Source organism: Lissotriton helveticus, chromosome 3_1 (assembly GCF_964261635.1).
Source record: "Lissotriton helveticus chromosome 3_1, aLisHel1.1, whole genome shotgun sequence".
NCBI classification, from domain to species: domain Eukaryota; kingdom Metazoa; phylum Chordata; class Amphibia; order Caudata; family Salamandridae; genus Lissotriton; species Lissotriton helveticus.
Genome location: NC_136061.1, coordinates 1856855304 through 1856880277, shown reverse-complemented (window position 1 = coordinate 1856880277; position 24974 = coordinate 1856855304). Strand labels below are relative to the sequence as shown.

General features: G+C 46.9%; 1 protein-coding gene across 2 annotated transcripts in view; it reads right to left on the bottom strand.

Moving 5' to 3' along the window:
• Nucleotides 1-24974, bottom strand: part of GATD1 (glutamine amidotransferase class 1 domain containing 1) — a 108697-nt gene that overhangs the window by 15213 nt on the left and 68510 nt on the right. For both annotated transcript variants that reach the window (XM_078682809.1, XM_078682810.1), the window contains exons 4-6: nt 18054-18161; nt 7758-7852; nt 6119-6212 (exon numbers count right to left, since the gene is read on the bottom strand). In XM_078682809.1, coding sequence (XP_078538935.1) covers nt 6119-6212; nt 7758-7852; nt 18054-18161 — 297 coding nt within the window. The remainder of the gene's footprint in view (nt 1-6118; nt 6213-7757; nt 7853-18053; nt 18162-24974) is intronic.

Here is a 24974-nt window from a genome sequence, read left to right as displayed (position 1 = left end):
AATAATTAAAATACGATCTATTTTCTTTTAGCAATGGCACATTTTAAATAAGAGCAAAAGAGAAATGGTTCTGCACAATCACAATTTCTAAAGGGTTTAGTTTGGTTTTTCCATTGGATTAGACCAGAGGTCTTCAAACTTTTGGATGCTGAGACCCCCCTGTCAACATTTTCAAACGTAAGGACCCCCTCCTGACAGAAATTTCTAATCCTCTATGTTATGAGGAAGGTGAGGACCAAATTATGCGACAGGCTTGACTAAATTGTGTGAGTAGAAAATGTAAATAATGTTCTGTGATGCTGCATATTTTGGGGTATTTTTCAAAAGGAAGACCCGGTCACTGTTTTTATTCTGCAACTTTATTTTTTAGGGCAGAATCTCACCCTAAGGTATTTAATCCTTGGGCGCTTTGCATGTTCTTTATGAAATATTTGAAAAATTCTTTACAATCTTTAGAAAAAAGTCCGAGGTTTACTCATTGTCCTGCACAGTGGCATATATTTACAAGTGCTGAAAACAATTATTGCAATACAAAACAAACATTAAATACTTTTAACAGTTTTTACAAACATTTATCAAAGAATCAAGATTGTCACTTCTCATGATAGTACCCTACTAACTACTTCAACCAGGCCACTATAATACAATTTTTGCAACAAGTCCGATCTGGTAACGCAAAGGCATACAATTCATTTTTGTTCACTTCATTCCATATGAGATGTTTAAAGAGCCTTATGCGGGAAAGAAACCATTCGGAATTAAGACGAATGTGTGGGAAGCCGACGCGTTTCCGAGCCTGTATTTTACTTATCGGGCTCTTCTTCAGGGCTTTGGGTTGGGTACCTGTATGGATGTAAGCGAAGGGACTTTAGTGTGGGACCTTCATGTATATTGTCACTAGTTTGGTAGATATCAGAATTTGTTATTACCTTATTGTGGGGTTTATGCAGGTTTAATCCGTTTCTTAAAGATCTTGACTGAAATACTTCACTGTGTTCTGTAATACAAACAGTGGTATTGTTTCTATTTACTGTTCAAGGGGACTATATAGAATCTGCAGGCAAACGTCGTCGGTAAACCGCCAGAATAACGTGCACTTACTTAATGTTGGTTACAATGGCGTGGAGCACCGTGCTTTTCCTAAACTGGGGCGCCACCTCTTTTACTTTGTTTGGAGATCGCCGTTTGTGCTGTGGGGTTAAGGGGGATTTTAAGTTAACGGGACATGTTTTCCACATTAATACTACATCTTTATGAGCAGTTTGCCTGAATGTCATACACTTACTTTATTTGGATCACAAACATACCGAGCGCCGAGCTTTCGGTGGGTGGGGCGCCGCCTTTTTCAATCTATTCCAAAGGTGCCGCTTGTGCTACAGAGGCAAAGGAAACTCTCATTGAAGGGGTTATACCCCACATATCGATGCTAGTTCCTGGCGGGCGCGTGCGGCATTTACCTGCAGTGTTCATTTTTGGTGCTTCCGTCTGCCACAGATTCACTCGTGTAAGTGAGTGTTGCGATCACATGATTGTTTAAAGACTGGACATGTGACCTGGCGCTTCTGGGACATGTAGTCCAGAACATGAGTTGGTCTGTGGGGCATTTTTCGTCTTTTAACAGTGATCAGTTTTACATTTGACCTGTTTACTGATTATAGCATTCTCCATATTCATTCAGACCTGTACTCACGCAGTCATATTTCAAAATCAGATAAGCTTCTCTCCTTAATAGTAGTGCTTCGACATTTCCTCCTCGAGGTGGAGCTTTTATCTTTGATAATACTGACCATTTTAAATCTCTTTCTGAGTGACCTTGGTCTGTGCAGTGTTGGACCATTGGTGCGTTCAGTACCTTTTGTTTGATCCTTGATCGATGTTGGGCCAGTCTTTGTGCAATTTGTTGTGTTGTTTTGCCAATGTAGAGTTTGTCACAAGGACAAATGATTACATAGACAATGTTCTTGCTTTTGCAATTAGTGAACTCAGTATGCGTCCATCTAATGGTATTGTGTTCAAACATGGAGCCTTCAATGGTGCTTGCGCACGATATACAGGTTCCACACTTGTGATGGCCCGTCACTGGGTTTAACTTCCATAGTGTGCGTAAGTCACTCTTTGTTTGGGAGATACCCAAGTCTGCCCTGATTGTTTGCTGTCATATGTTTTTGTTTTTTCTCAGTGCAAACATCGGTTTAGGAAATGGAATGTTCAAATTGGACAATAAATGCCAGTTTTTCAAGATTATTAATTTGAATTTGTTGGTGAGTGGGCCATATGTGGTAACACACACCAGTTGTTCTAATGGCTTTTTGTCTTTTTTGATTAATAGAGCTTCCCTGGGCGTGAACCACGCGCGTTTAGTCGCGTGTTTTAACATTTTTTTAGGGTATCCTCTTTTGGAAAGTTGGTCACACAGCAATTCTGCGTGTATTAGGTAATCCTCCTTTCTCGAACAGTTGCGCCTAATTCGTAGCAGCTGGCTGTATGGTAGATTTTCTTTCAGACTTTGTGGGCGGAAGCTCCGGTAGTGGAGGATGGTGTTTTTGTCTGTTTTTTTGCGATATAAGGTTGTAGCCAACTCACTATTCTGGTGGAACACTTCTACATCTAGAAATGTTAAGCGTGTGTTACTGCTAGCCATGCTGAATTTTATATTTGGGTGTCTGTTGTTCAGCCATTCATGAAACTCAGTCAATTGTGCTTTAGTTCCTCTCCACTGACACCAGACATCATCGATATAACGATACCATCTGACGATGTGTATGCTATATGGATTGTGCTGGAAAATGAATCGTTCTTCATATAGTGCCATGAAGAGCACCGCCATCTCTGGGGCATAAGGACACCCCATGGCGGTGCCCTTCACCTGCATGTAAAAGGTGTCCATGAATCTGAAAAAGTTTCGTTTTAGTGCCAAGCTCCCCAGTTCAATTATAAATTTTGTTGGAACTCTATGGGGTCTAGGCCTTGTGTCTAAGAAAAATTCAATGGCTTCAAGTCCCTCCTCTTGGGGAATTTGTGTGTATTAAGAGTTGACATCAAATGTCACCATTAACTCTTTTTGATCGTCAAAGGGTAAGCTTTCAATTTTGGTGATGAAGTCAGCCGTATCTTTTATATACGACTTGACTTCACACATGAATGGTTTCAGGAACACACCGACATATTTTGGGGTAGCATTGCTTTATTATTTAGAATTTTTTTAAACATAATAATACTGAGGAAAGATTTCACCCCATCAGTACCAGTTTATAACCAAAATACAGCAATTACCATCAGAAAGATGTCTAGTCAACCTCTGTGAAGGGCCTCTCAATCCGCAGGAATACGCGCTGCCACATTAGAAGCTCACCTGGCCATGGCCGGGAGCAGCAAGGGTGCATTCAAACCGTGGCGGTCTTGTGCAGAGTTAAGCAGTTTACCCATGTCCCTTTCCTCTCACCCCCTTCCTTCCATCCCTCTCTTCTCTCCTCTCCCAACCCCGGATCCCTCTCTCACATTGCAGGCAGATGGTTATTAGCCCCAGGACACCTTTTGGTAACAGTAGCGCACTACAAATGTAAATAATAGGCAGAAGCAGGGGATCCACTAGACCCGAACTTCAGGGGGGGGGAGGTGGAGGGGGTTAACACTCCCAGCCAGGGCTTGTCCAAGCACTGGTCGCACACGGTGCAACAGTCTTTCCACCTTCTCCATGAATTCCCTCACTACCACTCACCAACAATACACCTCATCTCTCTATAGCACCTATCTGACAAACATTTCATTTTTTTATAGCGCTACTCATAGTTTACTCACACTCAGTTTTGTGATGTGCATGGTACATCTTCTTTGTACTAGGCACTTTAACCTTCTGCACTGTGTGGGTGACAAGAGTGCCCATGTGACTACACGGTGAGCAATGCAATAGTGTGAGAGTAGGGTAAAAGGAGTGACTGCAGGGTGAGTGAGGTGACCATATGAATTTGGGTTCGGCTGTAAGTGCAGAGTGGGACGCATTAGTGCATGGTTAGTGATGGCCTTGTTTGAGTGAGCTACAGATTGAGCAGTAAGGGGGGGACAGGTGAGTGGAGTGTCACATGAGTGCAGGGTGAGAAGTGTGCTCGTGTGACTGCAGGGTGAGGTACAGAGTAAACAATGCAAGCGAATTTTTAGTGCAGAGTGATCACTGTGAGAGCAGGGTGAGCTGGTGAATGTTGTGAGTGCATGGTGATCAGTGTGAGTGCATTGTGATCACTGTGAGTGGATTGTGATCACTGTGAGTGCAGGGTGAGCTGGTGAATGTTGTGAGTGCATGGTGATCAGTGTGAGTGCATTGTGATCACTGTGAGTACATTATGATCACTGTGACTGCAGAGTGAGTGGGTGAATGTTGTGAGTGCATGGTGATCAGTGTGAGTGCATTGTGATTAGTGTGAGTGCATTATGATCACTGTGAGTGCATGGTGATCAGTGTGAGTGAATTGTGATTACGGTAAGTGTAGGATGAGCGGGTGAATGGTGTGAGTGCATGGTGATCAGTGTGAGTGCAGGGTGAGCGGGTGAGTGATGTGAGTGCATTGTGATCAGAGTGAGTGCATTGGGATCACTGTAGGTGCAGGGTGAGTGGGTGAATGTTGTGAGTGCATAGTGATCAGTGTGGTGTGCATTGTGATCAGTGTGAGTGCATTGTGATCAGAGTGAGTGCATTGTGATCAGTGTGAGTGCATTGTGATCGCTATGAGTGCATTGTGATCAGTGTGAGTGCATTGTGATCGCTATGAGTGCATTGTGATCACTATGAGTGCATTGTGATCGCTATGAGTGCATTGTGATCGCTATGAGTGCATTGTGATCGCTATGAGTGCATGGTGATCGCTATGAGTGCATGGTGATCAGTGTGAGTGCATTGTGATCGCTGGGAGTGCAGGGTGACCGTGAAAGTGAAGGCGAGAATGAGAAGTGAGTAGTCTGAAAGCAGGGTGCATTCCCAGAAACTTGAAGCGTAGGGTTTCAGATAGATATAAGTTAAACTATTGCTATAATGGCATTAATCAGGGTTCAAGGGTGGAGGAAATAAATAATGTGCTGATCCTGCAACAAACTTCCAGTCTAATGATTAGGGTTACCAGCTCATTATTTTGATGGCCCAGAAATAAGCAGTCACCTACAGCTGTATTTTTTGCACTTATCTGTGAATACTTAGAACAGCAAATATAAATAGAAGGCACTTTTAATTGTGTTCTAGGGATGCCTCAATGATCCATGACTAAAAATTAAAGAGAATAAAGACAGAAAAGTCACATAACTAATTAATACATACTTTTTTATTTATAACTCACTTTAGTGTCAAGAGCAGGTCTCATCAGGATCTTTAAACAACACATAGCAGGCATGTTTCTTTTGGCAACCCAGCTTTATATTTCTTTTCATTAAATGCATTCTCACACTACAGCAGTAAGTAGAAAAAGACAAATGTAAGGAATAGGCAGAGTGGGGGCCCAGGGGGTACTGGAACCATAAAAAAACTAAGCTTTGGTAATCAGTTAACAAAGGCATGTAAATATGCTAATGGTCTTTAAAGACCTGTGAAAACCTCAGGCCAGAGATAAGACTCCAGACACTGCCCAGCCGAGGCCCCAGGAGCGCGAGCTGCAGCCCGGGCTGAGACACAGGATGGGGGAGGAGGGGGCTGAAGCCCTGGAGGCCAGGGCAGAAGTGACACTGTGAAGGCGCGACCCCCTTTGCATCGCTCCACGGCCCCCCTGGGGGTCGCGCCCCACAGTTTGAAGACCCCTGGATTAGACGGATCAGTTATTTTTCCTTTTCCTGACTGACACTTCTTCCTATTGAATGCTGCCTACGGATTGGTTGGCAGCAAGACTAACATCATGCAGAAGAAAATGCAACGTTTGGTTGGGATGAGACAGAAGTCAAATTCCATAATGTTTATTCATTAGAGGCGTAAGCAGTTGACAAGGACTGTTCCTTCCTCCAAATGTCCAAATGTCCATCCTACGATAGTTACAGTAGTACACAGAAGTGTTTTAAATCAGAAGCAACCTCACCTCAAGAGTGGTAAAAAAACACCTTCCCTCACAATTCAGATTTAGGCCTCACCCAGCAGAATGCTACTCACCACTGAAGGTGGCACCAGAATCTTTCACAAAGTCCTCCACAATAACAGGTAGGCTGGCAAAATCTGGCCGTCGCACAAGTTCATAAACTGATGGCTATGGAGAGGAGAGATGGACCAGTTACGTACTTTTTTTTATCTTGATCCCAAATGGTCTAAGGTACAAAGGACACAAAACGATGCTTTCTTAACAAGTGCAATATATTGCACAATATACAGCAGTCCATATTGTAAAGATGGACTGGTCACTTTTGTTACATTGCTTGGTGTCAGCCACCACAAGTCTTTACCAGGGATGCTGGAGAGTTTCAGCTGGAAGAATGTTTTGTTTTTAATTCACACTAGGTTTCAACTTTTCAAATACATCGAATATTAAACCAAACATTTTACAACCAGTTTAGAAGATCACCTGAACAAATACTCCATAACCATGAGGAAATGGAGTGTGGCTACGTCATGGCTGCTTTCAGGACTGTGCGTGCTGGGGATTCCTCAGCACATGCCACCATGCAAGCAACTCTCTGTCCCATAGCCTACCAGGGCATTCCTCGTGGTATGTATCCCTAGAACATTGGATATCCTAAATATCACTGGTCTCAATATGTTTCCAGGAAAAAGAGGAACTTTACATTGTAACCCTCTCCCAACTTCACAACTCTTGAAAGGATTACATGTGTGAACTGAAAGAAAACAAGTTCCTGCGAAATCAGATATCTTAGACGGGACATGGGGATGACACATATCAATGAAGGGGGAGGAAGCAATCTGTTCATCAACTTTTTTTCCCAAACAAGCCTCCCCTTCAGTTGGCTCATGTATAACCATACACGCAATGAACTGGGAGATGTTCAAGGTATGTAAAGTTAATCTAATTTAAATGAGAATACCTTTGTCAGTGTGGTTGCAGATAATATGTGGCGTCTGTTTGGGGATGGAGAGAGCTTACCACAGTAGTCAGTAGAAGTAGTGGCACAAACAGGTGGTTTCAATCTTGGGTACATTTTCAGATCAATACGGGTGTAGGGCATTCAGTCTTAGTAGATGCAGCTAAAATACACCGTGCCACTCTGAAGTCAGGTTTTAAAGCCTCAATATCCTTTTCCTGTTGTTTGCCATTTAAAACCTCATTGATCATTTTGTATTGTTCCTCAAATACTCCACTTAGCACTAGCCTTAACTGAACCTATTTTGCAATCTTCTAGAGATCTATGCCAGCTTTTCTAATTGTACTGAACTACTATGACGGTTGTTCTTATTAAGTTGTAATTGTCACACCCACGCCCTGAATAAATAATGCTATAAACAAATGTATCACCTAATTTAACAGCGGCTTGTCAACGTGACTTATGAATGCAATGAGCAGCATACAAAACATACACAGTCCTCGTGGCATCCCACTCTTACCCTCCTCTTCCTCTAAAAAGAATAAACATGGTCTGCTACACTTTGCTCAGCCAGTTTCTAATACAATTTATTACCCAGCTTCCCAGGAGTCTTCCAAGTGGTGTACTTTTGAAGACTTTACTGAAGTCTAAAATGGAACACAGCCATCAGCCTGTCTTAATCCATTTCGTGGTTACGCAGTCAACGCCATTGTGCACTCTCCCTAAAGTAATGACTCGTTGCTAGTGGGATCTCCTACCCCAGTCAGGCTGTATCCTTGGAATAACCAGGACCTGTTCTCATCTGTTGCACAGCACAGCGCAGCAACTCCATGTCCAATGGCACACATTGGCTCTGAGAAGAGAAGGTGATCAGAAAAGGACTGTAAATCATATATAAACACCAGGACATCATTCATTCATAGTCTTTATTCGATCTCTTATTAAAACAGATCATAAAAGCATCATTTCATCGAATAAACATTATCACAATATTATAAAACTGTATAAAAACAGGTAAAACAATTAAAATCTATATAGAGTTTTTGGCAATTTAATCAGATTAGCCATGTTCAGGAAAAGTAATATTTAAAAGCCATAAGTGGGAGGAGTCATAGTCTTTGTACATTTTTTTCTTTTTGCTTCTTGGTCCCCCATCTCTTAAATGAGGCCAATTATTCTCATTGATACAGCAAATTATGCCAACAAAGCCAGATTCCTCCTCTTTCTCACACAAGCCCACAGAAAACATGCTACAGAAAAGGAGACAAAGGGGTCGGAGAGTGCCTTTAAAAATACAATGCCACCCTGTGTGAAGTTATAGCATCTTTAAAGTGGTAGGATAAAAGCTTTCCGTTCAGTGTGGTAGAACTTGCAGAATAGTACTATGTGTAGATCCGTTTGGGGCGAGTGGTTCTCACATGGACAAGGGGGCAAATGTGAGTGTTTAAACTTTCTTACTGGAAGAGCTAGCTTCAGAGGGATGTTATTCAGGCAAAAGCGCAGTAGAATGAATCTATGGTGAGCGAGGGTGATAGACAGAAGGTATAAAAGTCCACCTCCTGCTCTTGGTGGAATAAGATCATACGCAATCATCGCCTTTTGTTGCCGATACTTTTATCTCTGGAGAAAATTTGCCCTCTGAAGATACATCTCTGTAATTTGCCGCTTCGGCACATTCCTACACAGTGGGTCTCTAATTAAGTGACCCTGCCCAATTGCAGTCAGTTCGGCCTCTACATATCTGAGCCAGCAAATCCTGTTGTAGTGGTCCAATTTCATGCAGCTGGCATTTATGCATTGTGTAAAATTGACAGTGGACCTCCGCCAAATCGAAAGCTGCAACAGGATTGGGGCCAGTCTGATAGTATCAAGCAAGTGGGGCAATCCCAATTCGAGGTGTAAAATATAGTTTGAAATGGAATGGGGTAAAGAGGCCCAGTTTTTAAAAAAAGGTATCTTCTATGCTCTGGAGCTGATCCGAGTTTGCCAACCCCCAAACTCCCACCCCAAAGGTTGCCGCTGCCTTTGTTTTAGCTCTGTAAATATTTTTTATCATGTCCAGAGGGCTGGCTCTCAACTTCCTTGCAAAGCCCTTAATAGCCTGAAGGCTCATTTCCATGCCTTGTGCTCTGACGGCCACCAGATTTTTTCAGGATGAGTTCTTATCAAACAAGTCCCCTAAATATGAAAAGGAGTCTACCACTTCGATGTTCTTTGAGGCCAGCTGGAAATGGGTGGATTTTGTTCCTCTCCTGGCTCCCGCTATGATGACAAATGACTTTGTTTCATTTACTCTGAGGTCTAATGAAGCCACGAATGAGGCGTATGATGTTATAAGAGATTGTAAGGCCAACCCTGTCCTAGCGATTAGGACCGCGTTATCAGCATATGCCAGTATTGGAAGGGGGATGTTATCAAATATAGGCACGTCCAGAGATGAGCCTGGCAGGCCGGCCTCCCCCACGTTTGTGTAGATGGAAAAAAGAAACAGGGCGGAGACAAAACCCCGTCTGAACCCCCTCTTGATCTTAAATTAACATGTACATTCCCCATGTGCTCCATACTGACGCAGGCAGTAGCATTGGCGTATAGCTGGCGAATAAAGCGGATTATCAGGGGATCGACCCCATCCCCTCCAGCATTGGCCACAACTTCTGATGGGAGACACAATCAAAGGCCGCCGACAGGTCCATAAAAGCCATATAGATTCCCCCCCCCCCCCTTCACTTTGGTATATTTTTCTATACAGAGTGACACATTTAGGCATTGGTCCACTGTCCCCTTTCCCTTCTGGAATCCATATTGCGCCTGCATCAGTGTATTATTTTCTTCAGCCCAGTCCTCCAATCTGGTTAATTAGAGCCGGCCCATGAGCTTCGCAGAAGTATCCAGAAGGGAAATTGGAGGGTAATTCTTAGGAATGCCCCTATCCCCTTTCTTATAATTAGGGACAATTACACTATGACTGACTAACCAGAACTCCCTGCTGCCCGAGATAGCAGCTTGTTCTAGATCGTTCCAAGCCTTCTCTCTAATATCCTTCTCTCTTCTTTTCCTGGCATGGTTACAATTACTACGTAGGAGTTTTAACTCTACTGGATCCCTGTGATGGGCTTTTATGGCCTTGATAAGGGCACTCCTTGCTATGAAACATGCATGGCCGAACCATCCTTTGGTTCGATTAAGATTTGCTGGCTTGGTGAGAGTAAGCACCAGTTTTAGTTTCATTAAGAGTACTGTGAACTGGGTAACTAAAAGGGAGGGTGAAGTCCCCTCCGCCAAGCAGTGTATAATGTCTTCCCTTGCTTGAGCTATTACTTCATTGCCTAGGTTCAACTTCTCAACCTGTGTCCACTTTAACTGGTAGCCGTTTTTCCTATTTAACACTATATTATCTGCTGCCTGTTGGTGTTTTTTCCCTTAACAGGGAAAATTCAGAGAGATGAATAAAATGGCATGGTTACTATAACATGTAACAGGTTGTCTTAGTGATCCACTTTTCCGCTTATTATAGAGGAGACTAAGATAAAGTCAATTGTTGACTCCTGTCTACCCCTCCTGAATGTTTTGCCTATGTGCCCTGCTTTTGTGTTATTCATTATTCCCAGATTGCTTGAATATAGGATTTATTCAGGCTATCACCATCTTCGTTATGTGAGAAATGTATAAGGGGGTTGCCCTGGGAGTCAACTAAGCCACACACCTTAGACTCATTATGTTTACAGAGGTGAATATTAAAGTCCCCCACTCAAATGATGTGGGGTGGACCATTTTTGTTAGGTAACTTAATTTTTCCTAGCTCCCTGTTTAAATATTCTACCACTTTCTTTATATTGCTCCCGAATTCATTATTATAGAAGATGATTAGAATCCAGGCACTTTCGTTACTGGGCTGAAGATGGAAAAGCTGAAAATGTATGTTTGAGGAGCCAACCTGCCTTACTTGTAGAGAGATGGTGTTAGAGATCACGGTTAATAGACCCCCCCTTCGCCCTTCCTGACATTGAGGGCACTGCTGGAGTGTGAACAGTGCGAAAACCAGGAAAGAAAACAGGATCCTTAGCCCATGTTTCCTGGAAGCAGATGATCTCCAAGGATTGCCATAAATTAGACCATTGTTCGTTACCTGCCTTCAAGGCAATACCAGCCACACTCCAGGATGCAAGGGTAAGCCTATTTTTATCCACTACACCCTGCGGCGAAGGAGACATGGGTGTTACATACGCTCCATGTGGTGATCTAGCTGTTGTATCTATTCTACCAATGGGCAATGGTAGTCAATCACATGATTCCAGATAAGAGAGGGGAGCAAATCTAATTTGTAACCTTACCCCCTGTGGCATAATCGGGTCCCCCACAAGCCTTGTGAATAGAGGACCTGGCCTTAGCCTACCACTCTTTTCCTCTCCAGAAATTAAAGCCTGATTATAAAAATGCTCCAATGGTAAAGGAATAATTTCGGTGCTTGTAAGTGGGGGCCTATAGAGGTTGTCCAGGAGGAGATGACCCAAATGTGCGTTATTAACATTGATCACAACTCAATCCCCGGCGCTGGAGCTTGTATTATTGGAGCCTCCTGTTGAGCATTTGCATATCTGCTAGATTAAGGATGCGGCCCACAAACCCAGATGGCGGGACTAGTGGTATTACCCGGCATTGAGGGATTTGTCAAGGTTCGGGGCTTGCTATGATGTACTAAAGTTGGGTCTGCGGGTATACACAAATGTTGCACTTGGGGGGGCTCACTTAGAGACCGGGTGGGTATGTTGTGTGTTTCTAAAGCGACCAGCTGTTGTTCAATCTGTGTTAGCTTGGTCAGACCAACAGTACCATAAACCTTTTGCTTACTTCTACCCATTATTCCTCAGTAAATGGGCTTGTAAGGTTAGTGTGTTTCAAGTTTAAGTGGCTACTGATGTTACATGACTCAGTGTGGAGGCTTTAAGATGTGTACCCCAAGGTTTGGGGGTGCGAGTAAGATTAGCTTGCTTGGGCTTGGTAATCGCACCAGCCCTACGCCTCTTTGCAGGGGGATCATTATTAGGATCACATAATGACGTGATGGGAGCTGAGGATTCTAAATCCCTTCCAATTATGTTGAACAGGCCAATAGTTACCAGTGACGATTCCTGTTGCCCTAGTGGAATGTCACCCGATATTATCAATTGGGGGGGGGGGGAATAGACTTTTAGTGGGACCTGCTCTGTTCTATGTGCAGGAGACACCAAGGGAAGAAGAAGTAGTTCCATTGACAGGTGTCTCTGCGTCAGTTCAATTTCGTGGGTGAGACCACTAGCTGCTCTAAACAAAAATGCATCCAGCATTGCTACAGACCCACCACCCGTTCTTTCCGTAGGACCTTTACGCTTTCTCATAATGATGATTCGAAAACGAATCAACAAGGGAGAGCAATACCTTTAGTCAGATGCAAGATATTAGATGGGGGCCCAGCCCAGCCTCCTCCGGGTGTGGACGGGCCGGCCCTTGGCCCGGGCTTGGCTAAGGCGTGCCACGGGCTGCTGCTGGCGTTTTATGAGCGTCCGCACGCAAGGCTCTGCGGGAGTTGTAGTCCTGTGTGGGAGGCGATGCACAAGGAGCCCCCAAGCGAAAAGAAAGCGTGGCTACCATGACATGACATAAACTAGATGTTCCTTATTCTCTGGCTGTCATTCTGCTTATAGAGGAAGTGGTGCCAATTAGCTTGTGCACGTAGATGGGGTTACATGAACGGGGGTGGGAGGGCTCTATTTTCTACATCTGATATTTTAAAAGTTATTACAAGTTATAGTGAAACTGGAAATAGTAGCAACCTCTGGAAATTTCCAGAAAATGAAATCCTGATGTGCTGCCAGCTATCTAGGTGCAAGTGGGAAACACCAAAGAGATGACCAGATGAGGAATGGCTGGAAGGATTTCTGGGAACTCAAAACTCAGAAACATTCTCTGTCTATTATCAGTGGTTAGTGACTATTTCTCTAGGATCTTCCTCAAAGTCTTGCAAAGGGAGGGCCATATGACCAGTCGTACACTATCAATGAGGTCATGCGGGTGGGCGGGAGCTGAAACGGGGATGGGGCGGTGGGCGGGAGCTGAAACGGGGATGGGGCGGGTGGGCGGGAGCTGAAACAGGAATGGGTTGGAGCTGAAACAGGGATGGGGCGGGTGGGTTGGAGCTGAAACAGGGATGGGGCGGGTGGGTGGGAGCTGAAACAGGGATGGGGCGGGTGGGTGGGAGCTGAAACGGGGATGGGTCGGGTGGGTGGGATTGCTGAAATGGGGACGGGTGGGTGGGCGGGGCCTGAAACTGGGATGAGGCAGGTGGGCGGGATCTGAAACGGGGATGTGCGGGACACTGAAACAGGGACGTAGGTGGGGCGGGTGGGTGGGTGTAAGGTGAAACCAGGGGAGGGCGGGCGGGAGCTGAAATGGTGACATTCCTGAAACAGGGAAGGTGCGGGAGCTGAAACGAAGATGGGAGGGTGGGAGCTGAAACTGGGCGTATGAGCACATTGTTGAAACGGGTCGGTGGGTGGTCAGGAGATGAAACGGGGACAGAGAGGGCGGGAGCTGAAACAGAGATGGGCAGGAGATGAAACGGAGACGAGGAGGGTGCTGAAATGGGGACGGGGTGGGCAGGAGCTGAAACAGGTAGGGGGATGGTGGGTGAGAGCTGAAACAGGGACAGGGCAGGTGGGCGAGAGCTGAAACAGGGGCAGAGTGGGAGCTGAAACAGGGATGGGGCGGGAGAGTGGGGGCTGAAACAAGTGCAGGCGGGAGCTAAAACAGGGACAGGGCGGGTGGGTGGTAGCTGAAACAGGGACGAGTCCTGAAACCGGGACGGGCCAGATGGGCAGGAGCTGAAACAGGGATGGGGCGGGTGGGCCGTTGCTGAAATGAGGACGGGAGGGAGATGAAACTGGGATGGGCGGGTGGGCAGGAGCTGCAACGGGGCAGGGCATTTGGGCAGAAACTAAAACGGCAACGGGCAGGTGGGCGGCAGCTGAAACGGGGACAAGGAGGCTGAGTGCCAGCTGAAACGGTGGTGGGAGCTGAAACGAGGATGGGGCGGGTGCGAGATAGATGAGAGGGGGACGGGGTGGGTGGGCGGGAGCTGAGTCGGGGAAGGGGGACCTTGCTGAAACAGGGACAGGGTGGGTGGGTGGGTGGATGCTGAAATGGGGACGGGTAGGTGGGCAGGAGCTGAAACCGGAACATGACTGGTGGGCGGAAGCTGAAACCGGGACAGAGCTGGTGCTGAAAGTGGGGGGGGGGGGGGGGGGGGGACAGGAGCTGAAATAGGGATGGGGCGGGAGCTGAAACAGAGACGGGGCGGGTGGGTGGTAGCTGAAACAAGGACGAGGCGAGTGGGTGCTATCTGAAACAGGGACAGGGCAGGTGGGTGGGAGCTGAAACTGGGAGGTGCGGGTGGGCTGGGAGCTGAAACGGAGGTGTGGGATGCAGAAGCTGAAACAGGGTTGGAGCGAGAGGGCAGGAGCTGAACAGGGACGGGGCAGGTGGGCGGGAGCTGAAACCGGGACGGAGTGGGTGGGCTGGAGCTGAAACCGGGACGAGGCGGGCAGGTGCTGAAATAGGGACGTGGTGGGTGCTGAAACAGAGATGGGGCGGGTGGGTGGTTCCTGAAACAGGGACAAGGCGGGTGGGGGGAGCTGAAACAGGTATGATTGCTGCAACAGGGACGAATGCTGCAACAGGGACGATTGCTGCAACATGGACTGGGTGGGTGGAGAGAGCTGAAAAAGGGATGAATGGGTGGGGGAGCTGAAACAGGGATGGGGAATGTGGGGGGAGCTGAAACAGGGACGGGTCGGTGGTGGGAGGTGAAACAGGGAGGGGGCTGGAGGGGGAAGCTGAAACAGGGCCAGGGGGCTGGTAGAGGTGGTTAAAAAGGAGACTTGGTGGGTGGAGCTGAAACAGGGACAGGAGTGAGAGCCAAAAGCAGCGCTGGCAAATTTTGGCAGACCAGTCCTCTCCCTGCATAGTCCGTCTCAGGCAGTGCCGTTCGGCTACACTGAGGCTTGTATTTTCATTGCACTGGTCTACAGTGAGAGCGGCCTCGAAAAGTGAAAACTGGCTCCCTTAAGTGAAATCGTCCCCCTGGCTTCCAGCCTACTGGGGAAACGTCTGATGCCCGATATGGCCAGTCCGGCCTTGGGTCGGTGGAAGCTGAAACAGGGCAGGAGGTGGGGGAAAAGATGAAACAGGGATGAGCTGGTTAAGTTGAAACAGGGATGGGGGAAGCTGAAACAGGGAGAGGCGGTGGGGGGAAACTGAATCAGGAAGGGGTGGGTAGGGGGCTGAAACAGGGTGGGGGGTATGGGAAGATGTAACAGGAAGGGGCCGGTGGAGGAAGATTAAACAGGAAGGGGTGGGTGGGGGAGCAGGAACAAAGCAAAGGAGAGCAACGCTGAAACTAACCAATTGTAAGCTATGGGTGGGCTGTAAACCCACTGTTTGTAAACAAAATGTTTAGAAAGACAGCGCATGCACTGTCTAGGCGAAACCTAAAAAGTAGCCACGTCCATAAAGATATAAAACATCTACATTTTTTATTCAATTATGCAATAGCAAAACCACATAAGTATGTTGTTTCTAGTTAGATAAGTGATCATGCACTACTGACTTACTACACTAGGCAGTGTGTGTAAGTTTCGAGCAGTATGCTAATAGAAGCAACAAAGACTTGTAATACTTGGCACATAATAAACTCGAAACAAGTTTTAACAACATTTGCATTAAGGTTGTATGACGTTACAAAGCTTGCCATTACCCCGCATGCCGTACAACTCAAATCTTTTCCCCGACTTGCTGACGGGGTGCCCTGGAACAGTGGCGTCACTAGGGTTGGTGTCACCCAGTGCGGGTAAAGGTGTCACCCCCTCTCGACTGGAGGGAAAGACAGGCAGAGTGGTGTGTAAGGGTACATGTGTGAGGGAAAGGGAGGAGTAGCAAAATGATTTGACACTGCCTAACATTCCTACATTATTGTCGACACCAGAGTGCAATGGCACGCCGCCTCAATGCTCCTGACCGGTCCTGGGCTGCCGCGTTTTTGTGAAAGCAGGCTTCAAGCAGCCCCCCTCCCTCTTGTGCGCCAATCACAATGCTGCAATAGCAGCGTTGTGATTGGCTAGAGCAGGGACACTACTACCTGCCCATAGGAGACCGAGGGTTAAAACGGAACATGCGCACTATTTGCTACTGCGCTACGAGCCCGGGCGACGCGGCAGCCTAAAACAATAGATGTCAACAAAAGCACGCCATTTTTTTGTATAATCGGTGAGTTGAGTAAGGCGAGAAGTGCCCTGTCCCAAGCCGCTGCTGGAAACCCGGATGTCGGGATCTCAAATCTTCACCCACAGCGTTTGCATCATTAGCAAGAAGCATCATTTTGCTGCGTCATGACTTTCAGCTGTGTATAGGGAAGGGCTGAGCCTCTATAAGATCCTAATAAGGTACTTGATAACATAAGAAGTGTACATCTTTTAGATTCGTTTGACTTCGAATGAGACAATGTTCATTCAGCGCATGGCTCTTGAAGCCACACAATAGCAGGCATGTTGGCGCTATACAAAATCCAAACTCATGTGTTAGTTAACACGTGACATATAAAACAGGTGCAATCCTCTCCAGTGAATAAATCGTGTAGTTTGGATTACAAAAGTCCCACTTTTTAATATCGGCCTATCCATTTGATCACGCTGTGTGACCCTGGACTATTAGATCCTCGGCCTAGACTTTGTCCTAAAAAACCGGGAGCTATTGGAAATGTGATAAAAACCTGACATTATCTTACCTCTAGGCCTCTCTGCTGAGACTGCTTGCGTGGAGCGTGGAGCCGATCCCGGTGCTTACTGGTGCTACTGCTGCATCTATACAAAAGTGTGTGTGTGTGTGTGGGGGGGGCACCTTCTTATACCTGTGCGGGTAAGCCCCAGGCGGGTCATATCTGGGAGTCCCATGATTGGCGGACACAGCATCTAAACACAGCTGTGCTGCCTCAGAGAGACCCTGTCAGACCCACACCCACGGGCCGGGGCTATGGAAGATGAGGCCACTGCTCCATCACTGTCATCCCCGCGCCCCGCTTAAGGGGATTAAAGCCAGACCAATGAAAGGAGGCTCCGTTTGCACGCGGCCGGCTGTTTAAGCAGGACACACGGGTCACAGGAGGATCGGCAGGGGTGTTTGATTAGGGATGCTTGGGATTGTGGGGTCAATTCAAATCTGCCATTCACGGCCGTACACCAGGGTTTTAACCCAGCTGTGTGGGGGAAACATTCATAGCCACCAGCCCCGATGAGCCCGACCTCGGCAGAGCTCGGCTCCAGCTTCTAGTGACTTCCCGCAATCTGGCAGTCCAAAGTCGGCAAATTCCAAAAACCCTTCGGACTCTCTCCATTGGCAGGTGTCCGAAGGGTTTTTGGAACTTGCTAACTTTGGTCTCCCTAACCCATCGCAACTGAGCACCCGTAGCAGCCACTGCTGTCACTAGAGTTGACTGACAGCCTGCAGGCAGGCCCAGGGTTACCGCGTCCGACGTGATGTGACTCCCAGCATGCCATTCTCTTTCTTCGACCACTCACACTTTATAGAACGTCTTCTGTCATCGTGCCGCACAAACAGTCAGTTCTGCCGGCCGCCACCGTTCTATAGCTTATTATGTACCAAACAACCGTCAGTGAGCCGAAGCCGCGTTGTCCCACTAACCACGATCACTTGGGGTGACACCAAGGACCTGGTGCGTGATTGGTGTCACCCCAGGTGATGGTGTCACCCAGTGCGGTCCGCACCCCCCGCACCCCCTAGTGACGCCACTGCCCTGGAAGTTGGAATAGTATAACTTACTATTCCAACTCCAGTGTGTGCAACAGTAGGGAAGGTGTTAAAGTTAAATCCAACACCTTCTACCCCCTGCAACAAGCCATTCGTGTTGTAACGCATGCGTTGTAACGGTTGTTTCCCCTGCATTAGGGGTGATCCGTTAAGCCTCTTTCATCTCCTCCGTATAAACCTGATGGAAATGGGTAACTTACTTTTCTCTGTGCTGAAGTGTTGCAGGATGCGAGCAAGGCTGCCACTATTTGCCAGATCTGACATGGCACCGGGGCAGTTGGGGATCAGCAAAGCATGGTACCGGGCACCTAGTAAGAAAGCAGAAAATGCTTCACAAGCAGGTCTCTTCCCACAGAGAGCAAGATCTGAACTAGTGAACAGTGAGCTAATAGGGCCTTACACTGAAAATATATGCAGAAAAAGTTGAAAACATTTGTAACCTGTGTCTAATTGTTGCAGCATGGGCACAACTGCAAAAAGAAGCAACACCCAATGGCCACACATTAACCTGATATCTGGTAACAGTAGAAGGACAAGCAAGCACATTCAATACACCCTTTTGTTAGCAGATTTGCATTTGTTCAATACGTCCAAACATACTATTTTACTATGGCACTTCATCACTGCACAATTTCTAGCAAATTATAAATCTTCTTGAAGAAGGGCCAATTATGCTATTTTCTTATTATCACAAACAGTTTGAGTTTTACCTAGTAGCTACAACCAAGAATACCACAGGCACATATGATGGAATAGTAAAGCATCTCGAAAAACAGAAGGATTACAAGGACTATAATGCAGGGAAGAGTGTAGGACGAAATAGGACAGAAATTAGTCACAGAAACAGACAAGCTCAGCTTTTTCATTTCAGATAAGTAGTAGAATACATTTAATTATTCTGTTTCTTACATGGTTTTCAAATCTCATGGTCTGAAAATGTTTAAACTGTGAAACACAAATTACAATGTAGCATTTCAAATGCAAAATATGGTTGGATTATTAGAGAACCAGTTCATATTATTTTTGAGAGTTGCGTAGATGGAGTATGGTAGTTCTTTATACTGCTTTTAGGTAGGAACGGGTGAAATTTGTGTAATTTGATTTTGCGGAATTACACAAAATTTCATGGAAATGACACAAAATTACATGGAATGCAAACCCATTATTTAGCGCTATATTTTACCCTAAATGAGCCCTTATGCCAGTTTTTGTGAGAAAGCATTTCGGTACGTTCTGGCTGTCTATGTTGCTCCGAAACTCCTGCACTATATTTTTACCAGAAACAGAGGTGTAATTACGCAACTTGAGTAAATGCTGGCCTTTGGCGTAACAAGCGAAATTTCCAAAATTACACAAATTATGCCAACATAGTTTAAATGTCACTTTTGTGGAGTGGCGGAGTCACATTCTTTTTTGGGAGAATTAATTCATATTTTGACTCAATAATGGGACAGGGCATTAGTTAAAGACTCTCTGGCTTATGTGTTGCATCTGGCTCTGGGGTACATGGACCTCAGCGGCAGGAAACATAGGTATTAAGCAGGGAACATGGGCACAGCCTCTGGAAGAGGTACCCTAAATAAAGGGGTCTGAATATGCAGAGGCATCCTGGGCATCTCCAGGAGCTGTTTACTGTAAACCTCAAACGCAGGTCGACAGATGCCATAGCATGAGAAGTATGTGGTGGAGCCCAGTGGCATAGACAGGCAGCTCCAGAAATCATTTGTCTGGCCATTTAGGAGGGCTTGTGCTGATAACACCTCTGTTGTCATTCTGTCAAATATACCTACATTTATCTTAAATAAAACATTACTAAAATAAATGCAAATAAACGGCAAAAAAGTAGAAAGATAATCTTTAGCCATGAACGTTTTTGGGGAAAATAGTTTTGTTGAGGAAAATTAACAATTGCCCTTTAAATGCAAATTATACCTGCTCACAGCGTGAGACGTATGGCAAAATTATGACAAATGTGTAAGGGGCAGATAAAAGGAGGACCCTTCGCTTTTTCATGAAAATGTTGAAAGTGCCATCAAGACAGGGTGACCAGGGAATACCTGGACCTCAGGGATTATAGCTGCACAGCCAAATGAATGTTCACAGTGAACAATCTCAAAGATGAAAAGAAGTCACTAAAAAGGATATATTTTTTTAAAAGCAGAAAACCTTTAGGGAACCGAAGCATGGAAGCAAGAATCTACATAGTTTTGTGTGTAAGAAAGGCAATATAGAGATAACTGTAATAAAACAATTTAAAACGCATCACTCTTAACATAATTACTAGTGAAATAGATAGTATGCTTGTGGCAATGCTCCTCACTGCACCTATTATTGTGTAAGAGGCACCAACCCTTCTGCCTTTCCTGTACTTTGCACAGAGATCTTTCGAACAGAGAAGAGAGGTCGCCTGTCAAAGGCTTGGAAGGTGTTACAGGGACAACCAAGACATCTATGCGAGCATCACGGCAACCATAATGGTTTAGTACACACAGCTTCTAAACATCATACAGAACACTATTCATATCGCCATTGATGGAGGAGGGTTTTTTGTAAATAAAACCTGCTGGGATTAAACCTTCCATGGTGTGAAAATCATTAACATATGGTTTGTGAAAAAGAAATAAGAAAGGTGCAAGAAAATAATACTATGCTCAAGTAGGCCACAAATGAGCAAATACAGAAAAATGTGTGTATTGTTTATCAATTTAACTAAATGATAATAATTACACAGAATAATAGTTTTAAATTATTATGTTTTAATTATAATAATGAAAGATTGAAATGAACATTATGAAATGGAGCTTTTTTTTTTTTAAACTTTTTATGAAACACAAAGTTACAAAAAACAGAAACAGAAACAAACAACAAACACAAGGCAGTACCATCATCACAGAGTTACAGCTGGTGGTGGGGGGGGGGGGGGGGAAGGTACATGTCAAAGTGAAGGTAGAGACATTTCGTAAGTGCGGGGGGCAGAGGGACCAAAAGCAATCAAATATGTCTAAATCTGTGCGGAGGAAACACCGGGTTGGGGAGATGGCGGGTCAATATCAAGGTCTGGAAGGGGGGGGCAGTACATATCTCGCCACGATACACATTCCATTGAGTCCATATCTTCCCCCATTTCCGGGGCGTGCCCCGGGAGATATACACCGTTTTTCCCTGAACATACACCAGTCCAAGTTCTGTTTCCAGAGCTCAACTGTCGGCGATCTCTGGGCACCCCATAGCTGGGCAATGTCTCTCTTGGCAATCATATTTCCTAAGGTCACCCAACGAATTTGCGCCACACTATAATCGTTCGGTTCCCAAACATTCAGCAAACATCACCTCGCCTCAGGCATCGACCGCACACCCGTAACCTCACTCATAACTTCATGCACACGAGCCCAATATTGCATCACTACTGGACACTCCCAAATGATATGGAGAAACGTTCCCACGAGACCACAGCCACGCCTGCACAGTCCATCAACAGAAAAGCTCATGCGTACATCCGGTCACATACACCCTGTGCAGAATCTTAAGCTGGACGAACCGGAGACGCGCTGGGATCGCCACTTCCTTAGGGGAGGAGATCGCAGCCTGCCAGTCCTCATCATCAAGTTCCAGCTCATCGGCGGTCCACACCTCTCGAAGGTGACATAAGAGATCAGCCCTGGAATTGATACATTTTTTATATATAAGCGAGATCGTGCTATCAGGAACGTACCTATCCAGTACCCTATCTTCGAGCGGGGACGCCTCCGGCACTTCCGCACCCGTGGGAAAGACCGAGGCCACCGCATGACGAATTTGCAAGTACCGAAAAAATTCCCTATCATTCAAATCATATTCAGTTCTCAACTCATCAAACGTCTTGACCCTCCCCTTGGTCCACACGTCGTTCACCTTGCTAATACCGATCACATCCCACCTGTCGAAGCCCTTCGACCGCCAAAGGGACCCGAGTTTATCCGATGCGTACAACGGAGTCGCACGGGTCAACCCATCAGCCCATCCCAGAGCCACCGTAGCACGGTGCCAGACCTGGACTGCCGTCCTAGTCGGGCCCGTGAGGGTCCCACCGGCAGACCTAGAATAGAGAGCCCTATTGAAATCTCCGCCAGGCAGTAGCCACTTATCCATCTCAAAGGCCGGATTCGGCGAAGGAGCATAGGTACAGTGATTAATAGCCCCTAACTGAGACGCCCAGTAGTATCGGCGAATGTCAGGGAGGGCGACACCTCCATCGTACAGGGGCAGCGTCAATTTCGCAATAGCAATACGAGAGCGGCCCCCCCATACCAAATGTCTCTGTAAACTTTCGATCTCTCGGAAATAACTAGCAGGCACGGCGTCCAGTGAATTCTGCAACGCGTAGAGGAAACGGGGGAGCGACATCATCTTGAACAATGCCGCCCTACCGAGGGGAGAAAGAGGGAGTTTACCCCAAGCAAGGACATCGGCACGGAGGCGCTGGAGAGGAGGTAGCAAATTGCGTTCATATCGAAGTCCTGGGTCCAGGGTAATAAAGATCCCCAAATATTTAAATCCCTCCCGCACTACTGTAATGGGACAGCCGCGGGGCAAAATAGGAGCGTCTCCCGAAAGGACATAGACACAAGACTTCGACCAGTTAATGACAAGACCAGAGTTCTTGCGGAACGAAGTCAGAACATCAAAGAGGACTATCAGTGATTTTCGCGGGGAAGTAAGATATAGCAGAATATCATCCGCATATAGAGATATGCGGTCTTCAAATTCTGGAGTCCATCTAATGCTCTTCAAGGACGGCTCCCACCTCAACCAGGCCGCCAGTGGCTCGAAGGCAAGGGCAAACAAAAGAGGAGACAAAGGACAGCCCTGGCGCGTACCCCTACCAAGCGCAAAGGAAGCCGAGACTCGACCGTTCACAACCACTTGAGCCAAGGGGTCAGCGTAAAGCAGTTTCACCCAATCAATGAAGGCCGAACCGAAACCAAATTTAGCTAGGACCGCCCATAGGTACGGCCACTCTAGCGTGTCAAACGCCATGGTGGCATCCAAAGACGCCAAAATGGCCAGCTCACGCAACGTTCCCGCTAGGACGCCATGCAATCGTCGGAGGTTAAGCGCAGTGTTGCGACGCGGTATAAAGCCGGATTGGTCCGGATGAACCAGGTCGCCTATGACCGTGACCAATCTATTAGCAAGCAATTTAGCCAGGATCTTCGGTTCAGCGTTGATCAAAGATATAGGTCGGAAGGAGGAGCAGCGATCACGAGGCTTACCCTCCTTGGGAATCACCACTATAGACGCCAGTCTCTGGTCAGGAGGGAGGGAGCCCACCTCCAGCGATTCGAGAAACATCGAGCATAAATGTGGGGCTATCGTATCTGGGCGGAGTTTGTAGAGCTCAATAGGAAGCCCGTTGGGGCCTGCGGCTTTCCCAGAACGAACAGAGCGGATAGCAATCGCGACCTCCTCCACCGTAAGCGGCGCACCAAGAAGGTCCCTTTCGGGATCAGACAGACAGGGCAGCGCAATGTCGCGCAAAAGCAGGCGGGAATCCAGTTCAGGTCTATCGGACACAGGGGAATACACTTCCCGAAAATAATCAGCAAAACATTCAACTATTGCAACCGGCTCACTGTGATTCACCCCATTCACATCCACAATAACAGGAACCACTCGACTCGCGCTCTCCCTCCTATCCAGCCAGGCAAGCAGCTTCCCCGCTTTATCACCAACATCATACAGGCGTCCCCGCTGTTCTCTGCTCATCACTTTCGCAGCATCCGTGACCAACGCCCTATATTCAAATTGCTTAAGACCCAATAGGTGTAGTCCGTCTGGGGTGACCTTGGACTCCATTTCTCCCTCCAGAGCAGCAATTTCACCCTCAATACGGACGACGTCCTCTCGACTAGTCCTCTTAACGTTACCAATCAGGGAGAGGGCCTGGCCCCAGATAACAGCTTTATACGCCTCCCACAAGGAGACCGAGGAGGACACAGACCCGACATTCTCCGCAAAATAATGGTCGAGCGTCTTGATCAATTCTACTCTAACCTTGGGATCACAGACGTACCAGGGGTTAATCGGGGCCAGACGGCCTTCCGTCCCCAACTGCGCATCTACCACCAACCAGATCGGGGAGTGGTCCGATATACCTCTAGTAAGATGTTTTACCTCCCGTAGTGCGGAGGCCTGAGCAGAGGGCATCAGAACGTAATAGAGTCTCGAGAGACTACCGTGTGCACCAGAGTGAAAGGTGTACTGCGAAGTCCCCGGTTGGAGCAATCACCAACAATCGGTGAGCCCCAGAGTCTCGAGGAAGTCGCTTAACCACGATTGGGCCCTCGAGAGTTCCCGGGGAGGATAGCGATCACACATCCCCGAAACTACGGAATTAAAATCCCCGCCCACCACCAACAAACCCTCTGGGACTCCCAGGATAACCCTTCCCAGGTCAGCATAGGTAGTAGTCTGGAGGCCAGGTGGTACGTAAACAGAGAGCAGGGTTATCACCTTCCCCTCCCAACGCCCAACAATGGCGGCATATCGGCCCTTATCGTCAAGGATGGTCTCATCAATAGCAAGAGGGAGGGAGTTCCGGACCAGGATGCCCGCCCCCTTGGATCCAGAAGTGAAACCCGAGTGCGCCAGGAGACGATAGCCACGCCTATTCAGCGCATGGCACGTATTACCAAGCAAGTGCGTCTCCTGGAGCAAAACAACATCAGGGGATAGACGTCTCAACAGTTGCAGCACCACTCCCCGTTTAATCCTATCCCCCAACCCGTTGACATTCCAACACAACAATCGAAGTCCCCTACCCCCCATCCCAGCACGTAGCCCCGCCCACATCCCACACCCAGCGCAACGCTGTACAAGAAAAGCTCGACATTACTGTGCCTTGTGAATAAACACGAAACCTAAACTTCAACCCCCCGTTCCCCAAAGAAACCCCATACACCTCACCCCCCTCCCCGCACCCCTGCGAGAGACTAAAAAGCCACCCCAACTTGCAGTGTGCCTGTCGCCCAAGTACCCAACTAATCTACGAAAAGAACCCCAGAGGAGGAAGGGTTACCCACCCCCCGCCCACCCCCCTAATTATCAAAAGGAAGAAACGTTTGCAAGCAGTAACATCATGG